This window comes from Sardina pilchardus, chromosome 5, assembly GCF_963854185.1.
Source record: "Sardina pilchardus chromosome 5, fSarPil1.1, whole genome shotgun sequence".
Lineage (NCBI taxonomy): Eukaryota > Metazoa > Chordata > Actinopteri > Clupeiformes > Clupeidae > Sardina > Sardina pilchardus.
Window position 1 is genome coordinate 26,046,143 of NC_084998.1, and position 15,629 is coordinate 26,061,771.

Consider the following 15,629-nt stretch of genomic DNA (forward strand, 5'->3'; position numbering starts at 1 on the left):
CTTGAGTAGTAGGAGTTTCTCATTTTTTTTCTTTCCATGCCATGGCCCAACCCGCATTTGTCCATTCACTCCCACAACAAGGAAAAGTGTCAAAGGAATATGTCCTAATACGACTTTAAGCAAGGTTACCCAAATAAAATAACAAACATTTAGACCTACACTTGCTTCAAGTACTTTTTGCATATTGGATTACTTGAACTCGCAACCTTCTCGGACTCAGCACATGCAAAACGGAGGGACTGATTCTAACCGAGCATTCTGCAATGTACAGCAAAACTACTACGCTGATGGATGAAACTTCATCCGAATATTAAAGAACGCGACCGATTTTGCACACAACACCACAAGACCGCCTCCCTCGGGGCTGTTCAGGACGCACTCTTCAAAGGCAACCACCTTATAGATTGAATCTTATTTCCAAACGTGTCGTGCGTATAGCAAGAGAATGGGGCATCCTCCGCTGGAGTTTAGCGACTGCTATTCGGATAGTCCGGATTTCAGGGAGAGGTTGAAATGTTACGAACAAGAATTGGACAAAACCAACAAATTTCTCAAAGAAGTGATCAAAGATGGGAATAATGTTATCACCGCAATAAATGGTAAGTAGCTTTCTCTTTCACTAGGTCCACTTCTTGTGGTGCAGGGGGGATTTTAGGGAGGTCCTTTTCTGTGCCAAAGCAGTTAACGGAATATGCAAAGTAGTTGCCATAATATTGTCTGTTTCATTCATTGTTAGGAAGTCAGCGCAAATCAGTTCATACTTGTTTGGTTGTCATATTTCACCCACGTCCAAGCTAATCGGTTTAAATGAGGGATTAGAAATGGAATGGCCCGTTATTGTGTCGTGGGATAGCAGATGGATCACCCACATTGTCTCAGGCCGCACAAATTGATTCAAAGGCTGTTGGCGAGCATCCATGGGGAACGTGAACTTTTGTTTCTTTTTAAGGGTAGGCCTAATGATTGAGCACGTTCATCGTAGGCTATTAGGCCTATGTGACGGATTTGATGCACTTTTTGCTCCAGCCAACTGTCATTACAGATTTTACATCTATTTTGAGGGCCACAAAAATATTTCCACTCCAGTGAAATCAAGTCCAGTCTTGCTGAAATTCTCCGAGTCTCAGTTCATGGGCCCCTCAAGTAGACCTGTTGAAGGGAGTTACCAGAGATGGAAGACCTTTATTCAGACACCCAGGATGCAGAGGGACAGGCAGATTTTTCCACCTGCAGATGCCATATAAATTATTGAAATGTAAAGTGAATACACAATGAAACCTATGGAAAAATAATTGAATCTGTAAAATATAGTGTGAATATTATCTGAGCTGCAGGCTCTCTTTCTGACACACACGCACACACACACACACACACACACACACACACACACACACACACACACACACACACACACACACACACACACACACACGCACACTCACACAGTGAGGGTATTGAGTGTACTCTGCAGACAGAGGAGAGGCTTGCTCTGTTTGGAGCAGTCTACAGTGAGGTCACGCAGGCCGCTGAGTGGAGGAGTGGGGGAATGAAAACCTCCAAATGAAAAAAGGAAGAAGAAAAAACAAACAGAAGAAGAAAATCCCCTCCGCATCATGTGCCACATACATAGGCGGATGGCCAGGCACATGTTGGCAGAAGGGATGAAAGGACAGAGTGATGAGCTGTCACAGCAGTGCGCTTGGCACTGTCCTGTTGGCAGTAGTTTCTAGTGTCATTTCTCTTCCCTGTTTTTGCGGAGGCAGGAGAAGGGCATCTTGGGAAGTCGTGTGAGTGGCGTGCCACTGAGCAGTTGCAGTTCTCCACAGCATTTGTCACCTGCAGACATCACAGTTTCACTTCCATTTCCTGTTTGCACAGGAAACCACAAAGTGCCACTTGATCATAAGCTTAGCGGCCTGTGTAAGAATTGCATAGAAGTTGCATAGAAGTTCTCAGCATTAGAACTATTATATGAGACTAAGTATTTCAAAAAGGAGCGCACTCTGTATGACTTGTTTGAATATGGCAGTATAATATGTAAACAAATGATAATGTCCACTAGTGACTGTGCACTGTGTCGTGATTGTAATGTGGTGCACCACACCCAGTTGTGAGCAGATGGAGGGGGAGCTGTGAGTCCACTACAGGTCATGTGGTGCTGGACAGGTCATGTGATCTGATTCAGCAGAAAAGCCACATCCTTCCAAGGTCTATAACCATCATTAGCTACAGAAAATAGAAACAAGAGCTGGACAGCAGCATTTAGCTGACCCAAACGAGAAATCATCGAGAAATCATCGGGCCTTTTAAATCATCGGGCCTTTATGGTGGACTTGAATCGATTACCGCTCTCTGAAAATGGTTATATTCTCATCTTACACTGCATATTTATGTGTGTGTGTGTGTGTGTGTGTGTGTGTGTGTGTGTGGGTGGGTGAGTGAGTGGGTGGCTGTGTATTAAAGAGAAAGACAGAGAGAGACAGAGAAGGAGAGAGATAGACAAGCAGAGAGAGAAAAGGAGAGAGATGAGCAGAGAGAGAAAGGGAGAGAGGAGAGGAGAGACGGAAGGAGAGAGAGGGAGATGGCGGCCGAACAGCGTTGGCATTGTGCCCCGGGGAGATGCCACTCTGCAGAGGCTCTCACCCCTCTCTCACCCCTGTGTGCCGTTTCATCTCCTGCACAAAAGCCCCCTTTGTGACAGGAGGCTGTGGCTGGATATATTCATTTAATCTATCCAGGGTAATTACCCGGGCTCTCCTCAGGGTAGAAGTCTACCATGCCCTGCATGTGAAGGGAATCAAAGGAAGGCCTCAAGGAGAAGTGTTTGTCTAGTGTGAGTGTCCAGTGTGTTAGCTTGATGAAATTGTGGTCGCGATATCTCAACCACACTGTTGACAGTCGCATAATGCTCCCTGTTTTGGATAAGCATCTGGATGAGTGGCGAAGTAAACAAAAGGTTAGAGACATCACAAACATGTGTGATCACATGGGACAACATCACAGGGCAAATCATGATCTAAGAATGTGGTTTTGAGTCAACAGGTCTAGCTCTCCAGTGTATGCTAAAGGTGACTAACTATTTTGTCTACGGTCTTCCGCAACAGTTATTTTAATGCAGCTCTGTACTATTCAGTGATGTGTAGCCACATGTCTATAGTATCTACAAAACATCTGGATATCTATATTATGGCTGTCTTCAAAACATCTGGATAGCCTACACACTAAAAAGTGCATGCTATTTCATTCAAGCATGCAAGTATTTCATTCAAATAATTATATCCTTCTGAAATTGCAAAGATAAATCATCTACGGACAACATAAAATTAGAAGGTGAAGCTTGTTATTCTCTTCTGTGGAATAACTTGTTGTTTTGCCCCAAGGGGGCTCCTTTGGACTGTAATCTGGAAGTCAGTCCATAACCTCAAGCCCCATGTGTGCCTTGCTACCTCCCATACTCTCATGGAGAAATGGGGCCTACACAGAGGGCCCTGTGACAGAAGCCTGGGCCTCTCCTACTCGCCTCCCCTGGAGAATCTGAATACCATCCCTTGACCACCTTGGCCCAGCCCCCATCCAATTCCAGTTGTTCTTATATGTTCTGGATGTAAAGGAAGCCATACTGATATACATCATTTAATGTGGTTATGCTCTGTTTTTTTTCTTCTGTAGGATACTCTGTTGCTGTTCAGAAGTTTTCAACGACTCTTCAGTCATTCCAGTTTGACTTTATCGGTGATTCACTGACAGATGATGAAATGAATATTGGTAGGTTTCTCATTCAGGTTTCTCATTCATCTTTTACTTCTATGTTTGATCACGATTGTAATTGTATTACGCTGTAGTAAAGTCATTTTGTTATCAGGTTACATTGCTTGACACTGATATGTCATATTTTTTTGTTTTGCTCTGTCAGCTGAGTCATTCCGCGAGTTTGCTTGTCTGCTCCAGGAAGTGGAAAATGACAGGACGATGCTGGTTGGTTATCACACTTTCCTTCTGCCTCTATTTAAAGGCCCATGCAGCTTTCATGTGTCAATCATTTCTAACATGTCTAACAAACAAAAGTTGATAATTAAACATTATGTGTGTCAGTAATCATGTCTGCCCTCAGAGAGGAAAGCATAATGCTGACATAAAACATTCCACAGCTGCTTCTGCATAACAATGCAACAACAATTAAAATCTGTAGGCACAATGCAGCAATTCTATGTTTGGAAGAGAGGAAGACCTAGTCACTTTAAGTCAATATTTCCCTCTCTTAGTACTGACATGTTTAAACAGATAATTTGTCCCTAGAGTAGTCTTTGTGTCTTTGAATAAGAACAAGCTTTTGGAGGCTATGTACACACTAACTACATAGCATAACTTCATAGCATGCCTAAAAAGTCACAATGCTTTTGTGGAAGTGCCCTGAGCCTGGTTAGACTCGTAGAGCTGGATCTGCCGGCCGTGAAGTGAGTCAGACTCACCTGATGGCTTTTGATTTAGCTAACGCTGCGGCCCAGTATGTTTGAGACTCCTCCAACACAGACAAACGAATGCCTAAAGACAAACCAGAGAGCCTCCGTGTTCCAAAGAAATGCTCCATCCACATGAAAAACAGAAATGGAGACCAGATGAGAGAATTAGGTCAGATATGAGACACATTACTGAGAGATATTTGTAGGTTTTTTTTTGTATTTTTATATGGATTGGAGCAGTGTTAGTGACATGAGAGTGTGGAGGCAGCCAGAGATAGGCCAAGGCCGTGCCATTAAAATGTTAAGCCATACTCTTTGGAAATATTCAACACGTTCCAGCTTTCATCTGCACAAGAGAGGCTGAAGCGCACTCTCATGATTCCAGACGGCCCATACTCTCCAAATAAAGTCCACAGAGAGGCGGAAAACATGTCATCAGATTCAGGGGTTTCTTCGAAGGGATTTGCTGCTGTCAGGTTTTTGAATTGTGTTTGGGGATGTGGGTGCTTGGAATGGTAAGCGGTTATGTTTTACCAGCGTATTTTTTGCCCACTGTGCATTGTCCTGTATCCTGTTGTGTAATGTAAAATAAGCTTTGGTTGGTGATTTTCCACTGTTGGAAACCCCCTGCCTAAAGTAGGAGGAAATTAACACTTCTCCTCTGTTTATCTGGAATTGTTTACTCGGTCAGGTTCAGAACGCCTGCGATCTGCTCATCAAACCACTGGAGAAGTTCCGCAAGGAGCAAATCGGCGTTACGAAGGTGAGTGAGGAGATGAGTGAGCGGGTCCAAGGGCAACACGCACAGTGGCGCCTCGTCGCTCCTGACAAGTTATTCCACATTGACAAGTTATTCCACGCTGATGCTGATGCTGTGACATGTCCACAGGGCAAGGCCAAAGGGTCGTGACTGTCAGATTGTGTGTGTGTGTGTGTGTGTGTGCGTGCACGTTTTTTGCAGGCACTCTTTGACAGGCGGAAGACAGGGCAGAAACTGGTTTATGGAGTATGCCGTTGATGCTGCTCACATTACCCCCCCCCCCCACACACACACACACACACACATACACACACACATTTATTCTTCCATACAGCACTGCAATATAGTTCCTCATATTGTATCACTTCCTCCTCCCTCTTATGTTATGCAATGCACTGCACCCACATGCGGAAACACAAGCAACTGACCAGCGTCAACGTCGCACATGCATACAAAAGAAGGTAGTGCCAGAAGAACTACAACTCACTTGCAATGGGGGCTCTTCTAAATATTTACTTTAGTGCAAAAACACTCTGTGGCTTCAGACAGAGCCTGCAGGGGTGAGGATAGAATCCCCCATAACATTACTTAGGAATTCTAACACTTGAGCCTAAGTTAGATCTGTGGAAAAAGGATCAGTTTTGGAAATGCAGAAGTAAGTGTGTGTGTATGTGTGTGTGGGTGTGTTTGCGTGCATGTGCATGGCTGGATGTAAGTAGAGGGGAATTAGGAGAAGAAAATCATATTAGCCAGTCGCTGGGAAAAACAAGAACTGAACAAAACCGTATCCATTTGGGTCCCTCATGTCTTAGTCTGTGTGGAGTTCTCTGTGTGCAGCTGTGTGAGATGACCAGGTACTGGCTTCAAACGCGTAGCCGCCACTCCCTGAACAATGCTATCTCTCCCATTGCCTTTGCTTTAGCGCTGACCTGCAAACACCTTTATCAGCCTTTATCAACAGGGGCTCGCTGGCTCCGTGTCACATGTTTGCTCTTCATCTCTCTCAGCGTGCCTGATTGTTGCTGTGTCGGTGGGTCATTAATCACCAAGTGTGTGTGCGCGTGACGCATCAGACCCAGTGAACACAGTAACAGGCACTGATCAAGCACACAAACTAGATTTGAACTCACAAAAGCAGACAAAGGAGGGTTCTCCGTGCTTCTGCCGTTAAGCGTTGATCTGGTGCAACCAGACAGGACAGATAATGTGCGCGAGGGAGAGGGACACCGGTGCAACTCGGATGTCTTCTTTCGTTTTTATTTAGATGGTGCAAAACATTGACTAACGTTTCGATGTACAAACATCTTCATCAGAGTCCTAGATTTGAACTCACACTGAACAGGCTGTGATTTAGGCGTCTGGATTTCAAACAGCAGCTGTGGAGACAACCCACTGGATGAGATTCTGAACGGGTATCTCTGAAGACCAGCTGTGCATGAGGATTCTTGATAAAGCTTACAGCTGGAGGCCATTGTTCTCGCAAATGATTTGATTTGGAAAAAATGGGCTCCTGAAATGATGACACAAATACTGTAGCACAATCATACTTATAACAATACAAAACATTGGCCTGTGCTGGGAATGCACTCTGCAGGGGAGCAGTGAATAATGGCTGCAAATATATGTAATGAAGCAACAAATATTACTCATTGGCTCTTAATTTAATTACAGTGCCTATAGAAAGTCATCATACCCTTTTGAAATAGTTACTTTTTTTGTCTTACAGCCTGAAATCAAAACCCATTTTAAAAAGAATCTTTTCCAGTTTTATTTACAAATTTAGCTGTACAACATCAAAATAATGAAAAAAAAGTCAACAGTTCTGAAAATTAATAAAAAAATAAAAACTAGAATAACAGGGTTGGAAAAGTTATCATACCCCTGACTTAATACTTTGTAAAGCTTCCGTTTGCTTTCATTACAGCCATCAATCTGTTTGGATATGTCTCTATTATAGCTTCGCACACCTAGATAGGGGAATATTTGCCCAATTTTCCGTGCAGAAATGTTAAAATTTAGTCAAATTCTGTAGGGAATGGTGATGGACTGCTCTCTTCAAGTCAATCCACATATTTTCTATAGGATTTAAGTCAGGGCTCTGACTTTGCCACTCAAGGATATTCACCATCCTATCCTTAAGCCACTGCTTTGTTCTTTTGGCAGTATGTTTAGGATCATTGTCGTGTTGGAAGGCGAATGACCTCCCCATCCTCAGCTGTCTAGGAGAGGGACGCAGGTTTTCCTCAAGAATTTTGGTGTACTTGGCAGCATCCATTTTCCCTTCTATCCTGACCAATTGCCCAGTCCCCGCTGAAGAGAAACATCCCCAAAACATAATGTTGCCCCCACCATGCTTCACAGTAGGCATGGTGTGTTTTGGGTGTGTTTGGGTGTGTATACTGTGTTTGGTTAGCGCCTGGAGCTCAGTCCAAAAACTTCAATCTTAGTCTCCAAAAAGTTCGATCTTAGTCTCATCTGACCATATAAGCTTTTTCCACATGGTAACAGAATATTCCAGATGTGTTTTTGCACTGAACTCCAAGCGCAATGTTTGGCGAAAACCAACACAGTACACCACCCAAAACACACCATACCTAGTGTGAAGCATGGTGGGGGCAACATTATGTTGTGGGGATGTTTCTTTTCAGCGGGAACTGGGCAATTGGTCAGGATAGAAGGGAAAATGGATGCTGCCAAGTACACCCACATTCTTAAGGAAAACCTGCGTCCCCCTCCTAGACAGCTGAGGATGGGGAGGTCATTCGCCTTCCAACACGACAATAATCCTAAACATACTGCCAAAACTACAAAGCAGTGGCTTAAGGATAGGATGGTGAATATCCTTGAGTGGCAAAGTCAGAGCCCTGACTTAAATCCTATAGAAAATATGTGGATTGACTTGAAGAGAGCAGTCCATCGCCATTCCCTACAGAATTTGACTAAATTTTAACATTTCTGTACGGAAAATTGGGCAAATATTCCCCTATCTAGGTGTGCAAAGCTATAATAGAGACATATCCAAACAGATTGATTGTTGTAATGAAAGCAAAAGGAAGCTTTACAAAGTATTAAGTCAGGGGTATGATGACTTTTCCAACCCTGTTATTCTAGTTTTTCATTTTTTATTAATTTTCAGAACTGTTGACTTTTTTTTCGTTATTTTGATGTCGTACAGCTAAATTTGTTAATAAAACTGGAAAAGATTTTTTTTTAAATGGGTTTTGATTTCAGGCTGTAAGACAAAAAAAGTAACTATTTCAAAAGGGTATGATGACTTTCTATAGGCACTGTAGATTCAGATATTCTCTGTTAGTCACAGATCATAGAGCAGTGACTCATATAGCATGAGGTAATTTCTCATTGTGTAACCCAAGGTGATGTCTAACGATCACGTAGCTCAAACTAACATCTGGAGCTGATGGCAGGAGATGATCTATCCTCACATGCCTGAGATTGGATCTCAAATTATGTTCAACTTGTTATGAACAGAAGCGCCTAAGTGCGTTATGATTTTTCTATGCTTTTTATGCAACTGTCTCCCATTTGGCTTTGATTTTGATTGAAAGGCGAAGTGCTAACCCTTCAAAATACACGTTACTACTCCAACAATAGCTCACATCTTAGCTTAAAAAAGAGGATGGATCTCATAGTTCCTCAATTAGCAACATTTACATGAACAGTGCCGTTATGGTTCTCTATATACAGTATAATGAAAGTGTTTGGCTTCCAGGCATGGTCTGCTACTTTATTAAGCTTTGCAACCACTGGGCTTTTTTGCAGTCTCTATTTTGGCCAGGCTGTGAGCTATAACTCTATAACCAGGCCATGTGGTTTGACAGGCTCTGTGAATAGAAATTAGTTTACTAAAGATGCGGCTTGACCACAACATCTCTCTCCGTTCCAAGCCGCGTCCACGTTTAGACTGCCCAAATGCTGCAAAGTTTGCATATTCACTCAGCTTTTTTTTCCTGTAGTGGCAGTCATGCAGTATTTCTTTTTTTAAAAAAGGACTTTCCCTTTGTCTTTATGACTTGTGCAAAGATACACCACATCTGTACATTGGTTCAGAAAATGCCCTCAACCACTCAGAAGGTTGCTATTAGTGCCTAATTAAATGTTTTATTGTGTCTTTTATTGTGTGTGTGTGTGTGTGTGTGCGTGTGCGTGTGTGTGTGTGCGTGTATGTGCGTGTATGCTCTACGCAGGACCGAAAGAAGAAGTTTGAGAAGGAGAGCGAGAAGTATTACTCTCAGCTGGATAAACATGTGAACCTCTCAGCCAAGAAGAAGGAAACGCAGCTCCAGGAGGTGTGTGGCGAACACGTGCATGTGAAGTGAATGACCCGAGCCAGCACTGTGGCCAAGTACTTCCTGATGCTCGCGCCTCACTAGCCCGCAGCATTGTGTCGCTTCATTTTACACCGAGCTGGCTTTTTTTGCCAGCCCTTTGGCCCAAGCTCTAAATTAATAATCAGGTTCAATTTCACCTCAGGAGGGCCATATTCCTAGATCTTGTGCAGTGTGTCACCGCGTGTATTCTCCGCAGTGTGTATGTGGTAGTATCAGAGATGTATTGCGTGTGGCGCCTCAGGGCAAGTTATTGAGTCACAAACTGATAAGAAACTGCAATTGTACTGCAATTTTGACTGACAGATGTATGGCTGGACTTTTTATAGCGCTAAATATTTGTGTGTGTAGGCGTGTATGTACGCAGTTCACATTTGTGTGAGGGGGATGTATATGATATGTATGTATCGTCATATTTATGTATGGCTGTGTCGTTTGTTAATGTCTGTCTTTTCAGGCAGATGAACAGCTTGATAAAGAGAGGGTGAACTTCTACGACTCGTCAGTAGAATATGTCTACCAGATCCAGCAGGTGCAAGACAGGAAGAAGTTCGATGTGGTGGAGCCGGTAAATTAACTTCCTGCTTCAGTCTCATTAAGTTCCTCAGTAAACTCCACAGTTGTCATAAACAAGCTCTTATCTTAAATTTGATTTCAGATATGGGACAAGGGCCTTTTAATCTGATATGGCCCAATTCACTAAACAATTAGTAAAAGGGGTGTGATCAAAATAAACAACAAATACTGAATGTGTTTGCCAGAAAATGTAGTGACGTTTTGATTATCCTGAGGCCTGTTAATGATTAGGGGAAATGAGTCTTCTGTTGTGGGAACATGTCTCAAGACCGAGGGGAATACCACCTTCAGCCACTGCTCAGTTTCTCTCTCTCTCTCTCTCTCTCTCTCTCTCTCTCTCTCTCCCTCTCTCTCTCTCTCTCTAATCCAGATTAAAGCAAAAAGATGACTGTCCGAAATTACAGCTAGAACTGTGTTTTAAGCTGTTGTAAAACTCTCTGTAGAAACCTTTGCCAGCTTCAACTGCATTCCTATCCAGCAGTGTTACTAATCAATTTGTGTAAACCTCATAAATAATGTGATATTTTTCAAAAGATAAAATTTCGATCATAAATTGATATCCCACCGTTTTATCTTGATTCAAATATTGAAGACTACCTGTGGCACCTAGGCAAATGAAAATACACACTTCTCAACATGCCCTTTGGACAAACCCATACACACCCATGTGTTGAGCTCTTAAAGGGACAAAAGTCAAACTCCTAACAGCCTCTTAACAGGTGTAATCCTGAAGCCTTCTTTTCTTATGTTTTAGTGTGTATGTTCATATGTGTTCTGAACATCAAGGCCATCCAAAAATGAGTGTTCATTATGATATTTTAATTGGCCTGTGTGCGTGCGTGCGTGCGTGCGTGCGTGCGTGCGTGCGCGTGTGTGTGTGTACGTACAGGACAATTTTGTTCTGTGCAAGTGCTGGTCTTACTCCAGAGTGTGTGTGTGTGTGTGTGTGTGTGTGTGTGTGTGTGTGTGTGTGTGTGTGTGTATTCATGATGCTATTTGCATGGACAGGTCCTGGCGTTTCTCCAGAGTATCCTGACCCTCAACAACCTGACTGTGGAAATGACTCAGGACTTTCTGCCCTACAAACAGGAACTGCAGCTCAGCCTCCAGAATGTGAGTGAGCGGGAGAGATGGGAAGGGCTGGGTCAGAGGTGACCGGGTCATTTGGGGGTTGAGGGGAGAAAATGGAGTCATTCCAAAAGTGAGAATATCCCCCGCATTGTTCGATAAGGAACTAATGTTCCCTCCCAGGAACTAAAACCTTAAAAGGCCGGAACAGGCCCGTTTTTAGTTTTTTTCTGCTGGGGAAATGCCTCTGTCGGTTGCATCAGGGCTGAGGTTGGCGCCTGTGCTGTAGGTTGTAGGTCGGTGCAGAAAGGGGCTTGCCGGGGGGGGGGGGGGGGGGGGTGTGTCCGGTGAGGCCAAGGGATGAAGCAGATAAATGTGAAAGAGGAAACCACACTGAGGTTGATGCTTCAATAGTGTGTGTGTGTTTTTTCTTTTTTTTTTAAGTGGAAACAGTGTACAAGGCCTTAGAAGGATCTGTACGAGGCCTTGTCCTTCTGAGGCCTTGTACACTATTTTGGCTTACATCTTAACACTGTGTTTTTGAGGTGTTGGCCTTTGAGTGCAGTCTCTTCCTTTCCACTTATGTCTGAGTGACATCAAACAGGAGTGATACAGCAGAATGCACCCAAAACAGGTTCTACAAAATTGTTCCCGATACATAAACTAGGATTAGTTGCTATAGCAATTCTAGTCTTGTATCCAAAAGCTCAGATTTCTTCAGTGCGGTCCATCCTGTAGTGCAGGTTGAAAATATTTCACCGAATCTTTACTGTAATTTCCCAACTATTAGCCGTGGCGTATACATTCATTTTGCAAAATTTCTTCAGCTGTGAAGTTAATACATGGGAGCACTTTATATGGAATTGATATGGTTTTGTTTATTTTAACCTCCATAAAACATTGTCTTGCGGCTTATACACAATGCGGCTAATAGATAGGAGATTACTGTATTATGCATAACACTAAAGCTGACGGTACACAAGGCGAATGTTTCAGCAGTAGGCAATGCTCCTGAGCATTACTGGTGGAAACATTCCCAATGATCTTCCAATCAGAACACATGGAGGTGGTTATGTGGTTGCTCAGCAATATCCCGTAGTTGCCCCATTCATCTTCACCTCCATGGGCCAGCACCCAATACTGCTTAATGAGGCGTGAATTGATATCATGAGGAATTAGATCATGGGGCCATTATGATGGAGTTAATTATGTGTGTGTGTGTGTGTGTGTGTGTGTGTGTGTGTGTGTGTGTGTTGTTTTGCGTTTTATTTGTTTGTGTGTGTGTGTGTTGTTTTGCGTTTTGTGTATGTGTGTGTGTGTGTGTGTGTGTGTGTGTGTGTATGTGTGTGTGTAGACGCGCAACCACTTTGAGAGTACTCGAGAGGAGATGGAGGAGTTGATGAAGAGAATGAAGGAGCCCTCTCAGATTGGCAAGATCCACGGGCAGGCCACCATCCAAGGCTACCTCTACGTCCAGGAGAAATGTAAGCCATCAGACGCCTGTGCTCAACACCCTGCAGATGCCTGACACGCGGATGGCCTTTTCATCAGCTGGACTTGACTTTCTCTCCTTCCATCTGACTGTCCCTCCCTGCCTCTTTTTTTTTTATAAACTTTATTGTGTTCATTTCATTTCATCATTTGAAAGTAGTTCAATCATTCATTTCCAGAACACTTTTTTTGTGTGCATCCGTAAACATGTACAGCAGCCCCAAAATAAATATATTAATAAAGAAGAAAAAATAAAATAAAAGCAGAACTTTTCTATCCCCTCTGAAAAAGTTACCTTACATGCCTTTCTCTTACTTACATTCACATAGCTCTAACAAGACTCTAACAAAAAAATCCCTGCCTCTTCTTATGGATCTGTGTGTTTTCTATTCCAGGGGCTTTGGGCGTGACTTGGGTGAAGTACTACTGCAAGTACGTCAAAGACAAGAGACTTTTTGTTATGGTTCCTGTTGAACAGAAGACTACAACCAAACAGGTATGTTCACAGCGTGGTGTAGTCATTTGTGGGTTTTATAGTGTACCAAAACAAACAAACAAACAACAAACACACACACACACTCACAAAACACAGGTCAACAGTTACTTTATTGCTTAGTGCTAAGCACATGCAGCTGTTTGTTGTCCTGCTGGGAGTGAGGAGTGTAAACAGGTTGTTTACTTCTGCTAGACGACCTCGGAGCTCACCCTCAAGTCCTGCATCCGCCGGAAAACCGAGTCCATCGACAAGCGCTTCTGCTTCGACATCGAGACCCATGAGAGGTGAGCGGTTCGCTCGGTACTCCGCAAGATTGCTCTCCCTCCAGGCGGTTTTCAGATGGAAAAAGGGATTGTGGCCGTAAGGGTGGAGTGAGGTGGCCCAGCAGATGATGGAGCAGGTGGAGCCCAAGGGGCCAATACACACTAAAACTGTCGGGTGGGGGTGAGTGGGTGGAGGGGTAGAGGGGTGGGTTAGCGTGCAGCTCAATGAGAGATCCATGTTATGCCACAAAGACACAGCTGCCAATAAAAGGACCACATACGCTTCCTAACAGATGGCCAGGCAGGCGGTGTAGGCACGATCATGCCAACACACACACACACACGCACACACACAAGCACACACACACGCACACACACACAAACACACGCGCACACACACACACACACAAACACACGCGCACACACACACACACACACACACACACACACAGTTTTTTACTAACCTCATATCTCCTAGTAGTGTGTGTAACATTTACACTTTTTGAACATGTACTGTAGGGAGTCAACAGACAGTTTGCAGTTAAATGCTGTATTTTTGTGTGGTGGCCAGTCAGGAGAATATGTGTCATGACATGTCTTCACAATGACACTACTGATGCGCTGTGTGGTGTCTGTGGGCTGTCGCCATAGGAACAGCCCCCTGACCCTGCAGGCAGTGTCAGAGGTGAACAGGAAGCAGTGGATCGAGTCCATGGATGGGAAAGAGCCAGTGAGTGTCTTCCTTTTCAGATTTGCCATGGTTACTGGTAAAATATCACACACGCACACACACACACACACACACACAGACACACACACACACACACACACACACACACACACACACACACACACACACACACACACACACACACACACACGCAAGCAAACACACACTGGCGTGCAGTAGTAATGTGTATATTCATGATATGAATTATCCCCAACGATTGTGGCTCTTTCATTTTCAGATTTACCATAATCCTATTCAAAATAAAGCTGAAAGTAAGTATAATTTACTAATAATAATTTGACTAAATGTAATGAGATTCTCCTGATAGCAATGGGTGAATATAAATGTTTGAAAAGTGTCTGACTTTAGTCCAAAGTTCTTAATAGAAGATACAGTATATTAACAGTATTCTTCCGTTGTACTGACATTCATTGGAGGCTTGTTTTAACATGATTTTGGGTTCTTTGCAGTGGAGCTGAACGAGGTTGGATTCAAGTTTGTACGAAAGTGCATCAACTTCGTTGAGACCAAAGGTGAGATACATTTTGAAGCATATTAAATACCACAGTGTTATTTAGTGTTATAGTAAGTAAGTAAGTAAAATGTATAGAGCACATTTAAGCACAGCTTTCACTGACCAACGTGCTGTAAAATAAAGAAATAAAGCAGACAGAAAAAAGCAGACTGACGCAGATCAACAATAACAGCAAGAGACAATAAGACAGGCAACATGCATAGTGTTATGGTTTGTTACCATGATTATTTCCAATGAGTCTTTTTGAGGAAGGGATAATGTGTTCCTACATTGGCCAGTAGAGGGCAGCAGTGGTTCACATCAGCAGTTTGCAAGGCAAGAGGAGGGTTTTAGTGTGAGAGAGGAGAGAGAGAGGCATCAGAGCAATCTGTGCAAGAGTGCTTGTGAGTGATTTGGTGTGCATGTGCCTTTGAATGTCAGTACCATCCAGAGAGGTAGATATTTCAGTTGAATTGGGTTCTGCCCAATGACTGTACATACTAGCATGTACTGTCATTGGTTCTGCCATTGTGTGTGTGTGTGTGTGTGTGTGTGTGTGTGTGTGTGTGTGTGTGTGTGTGTGTGTGTGTGTGTGTGTGTGTGTGTGTGTGTGTGTGTGTGTGTGTGTGTGTGTGTGTGTGTGTGTGTGTGTGTGTGTGTGTGTGTGTGTGTGTGTGTGTGTGTGTGTGGATGTGTGATAATTCAGTCCCTAATAGACACTTTGATGTTGCTTTTTGATCCCTCGCCAGGAGTAAATAAAAACGCCTGCGAGGCGACAGATTGCCGACATCTGATTTACTACTTCAGCTTTGCTTACTTCATGGCTCCACAAATGAGGACTAAATAAGGGTCTAAGGTCCTTAGATAGAGACAGTAACCCCATATCACCATCTTATAAACACACTTTAAAGTAAAACTTACAGTA

The 15,629-nt window shown here is 43.3% G+C and overlaps 1 protein-coding gene across 2 annotated transcripts in view; it reads left to right on the top strand.

Annotated features, from left to right (window-relative positions):
• The first annotated feature begins 58 nt into the window (after positions 1 to 58).
• Positions 59 to 15,629, top strand: part of ophn1 (oligophrenin 1) — a 27,448-nt gene continuing 11,877 nt past the window's right edge. For both annotated transcript variants that reach the window (XM_062537075.1, XM_062537076.1), the window contains exons 1-13: positions 59 to 599; positions 3,670 to 3,765; positions 3,914 to 3,975; positions 5,152 to 5,223; positions 9,426 to 9,527; positions 10,024 to 10,134; positions 11,151 to 11,255; positions 12,565 to 12,694; positions 13,097 to 13,197; positions 13,390 to 13,481; positions 14,112 to 14,190; positions 14,429 to 14,462; positions 14,661 to 14,723. In XM_062537075.1, the coding sequence (XP_062393059.1) occupies positions 446 to 599; positions 3,670 to 3,765; positions 3,914 to 3,975; positions 5,152 to 5,223; positions 9,426 to 9,527; positions 10,024 to 10,134; positions 11,151 to 11,255; positions 12,565 to 12,694; positions 13,097 to 13,197; positions 13,390 to 13,481; positions 14,112 to 14,190; positions 14,429 to 14,462; positions 14,661 to 14,723 (1,201 nt within the window). In that variant the 5' untranslated portion in view covers positions 59 to 445. The remainder of the gene's footprint in view (positions 600 to 3,669; positions 3,766 to 3,913; positions 3,976 to 5,151; positions 5,224 to 9,425; positions 9,528 to 10,023; positions 10,135 to 11,150; positions 11,256 to 12,564; positions 12,695 to 13,096; positions 13,198 to 13,389; positions 13,482 to 14,111; positions 14,191 to 14,428; positions 14,463 to 14,660; positions 14,724 to 15,629) is intronic.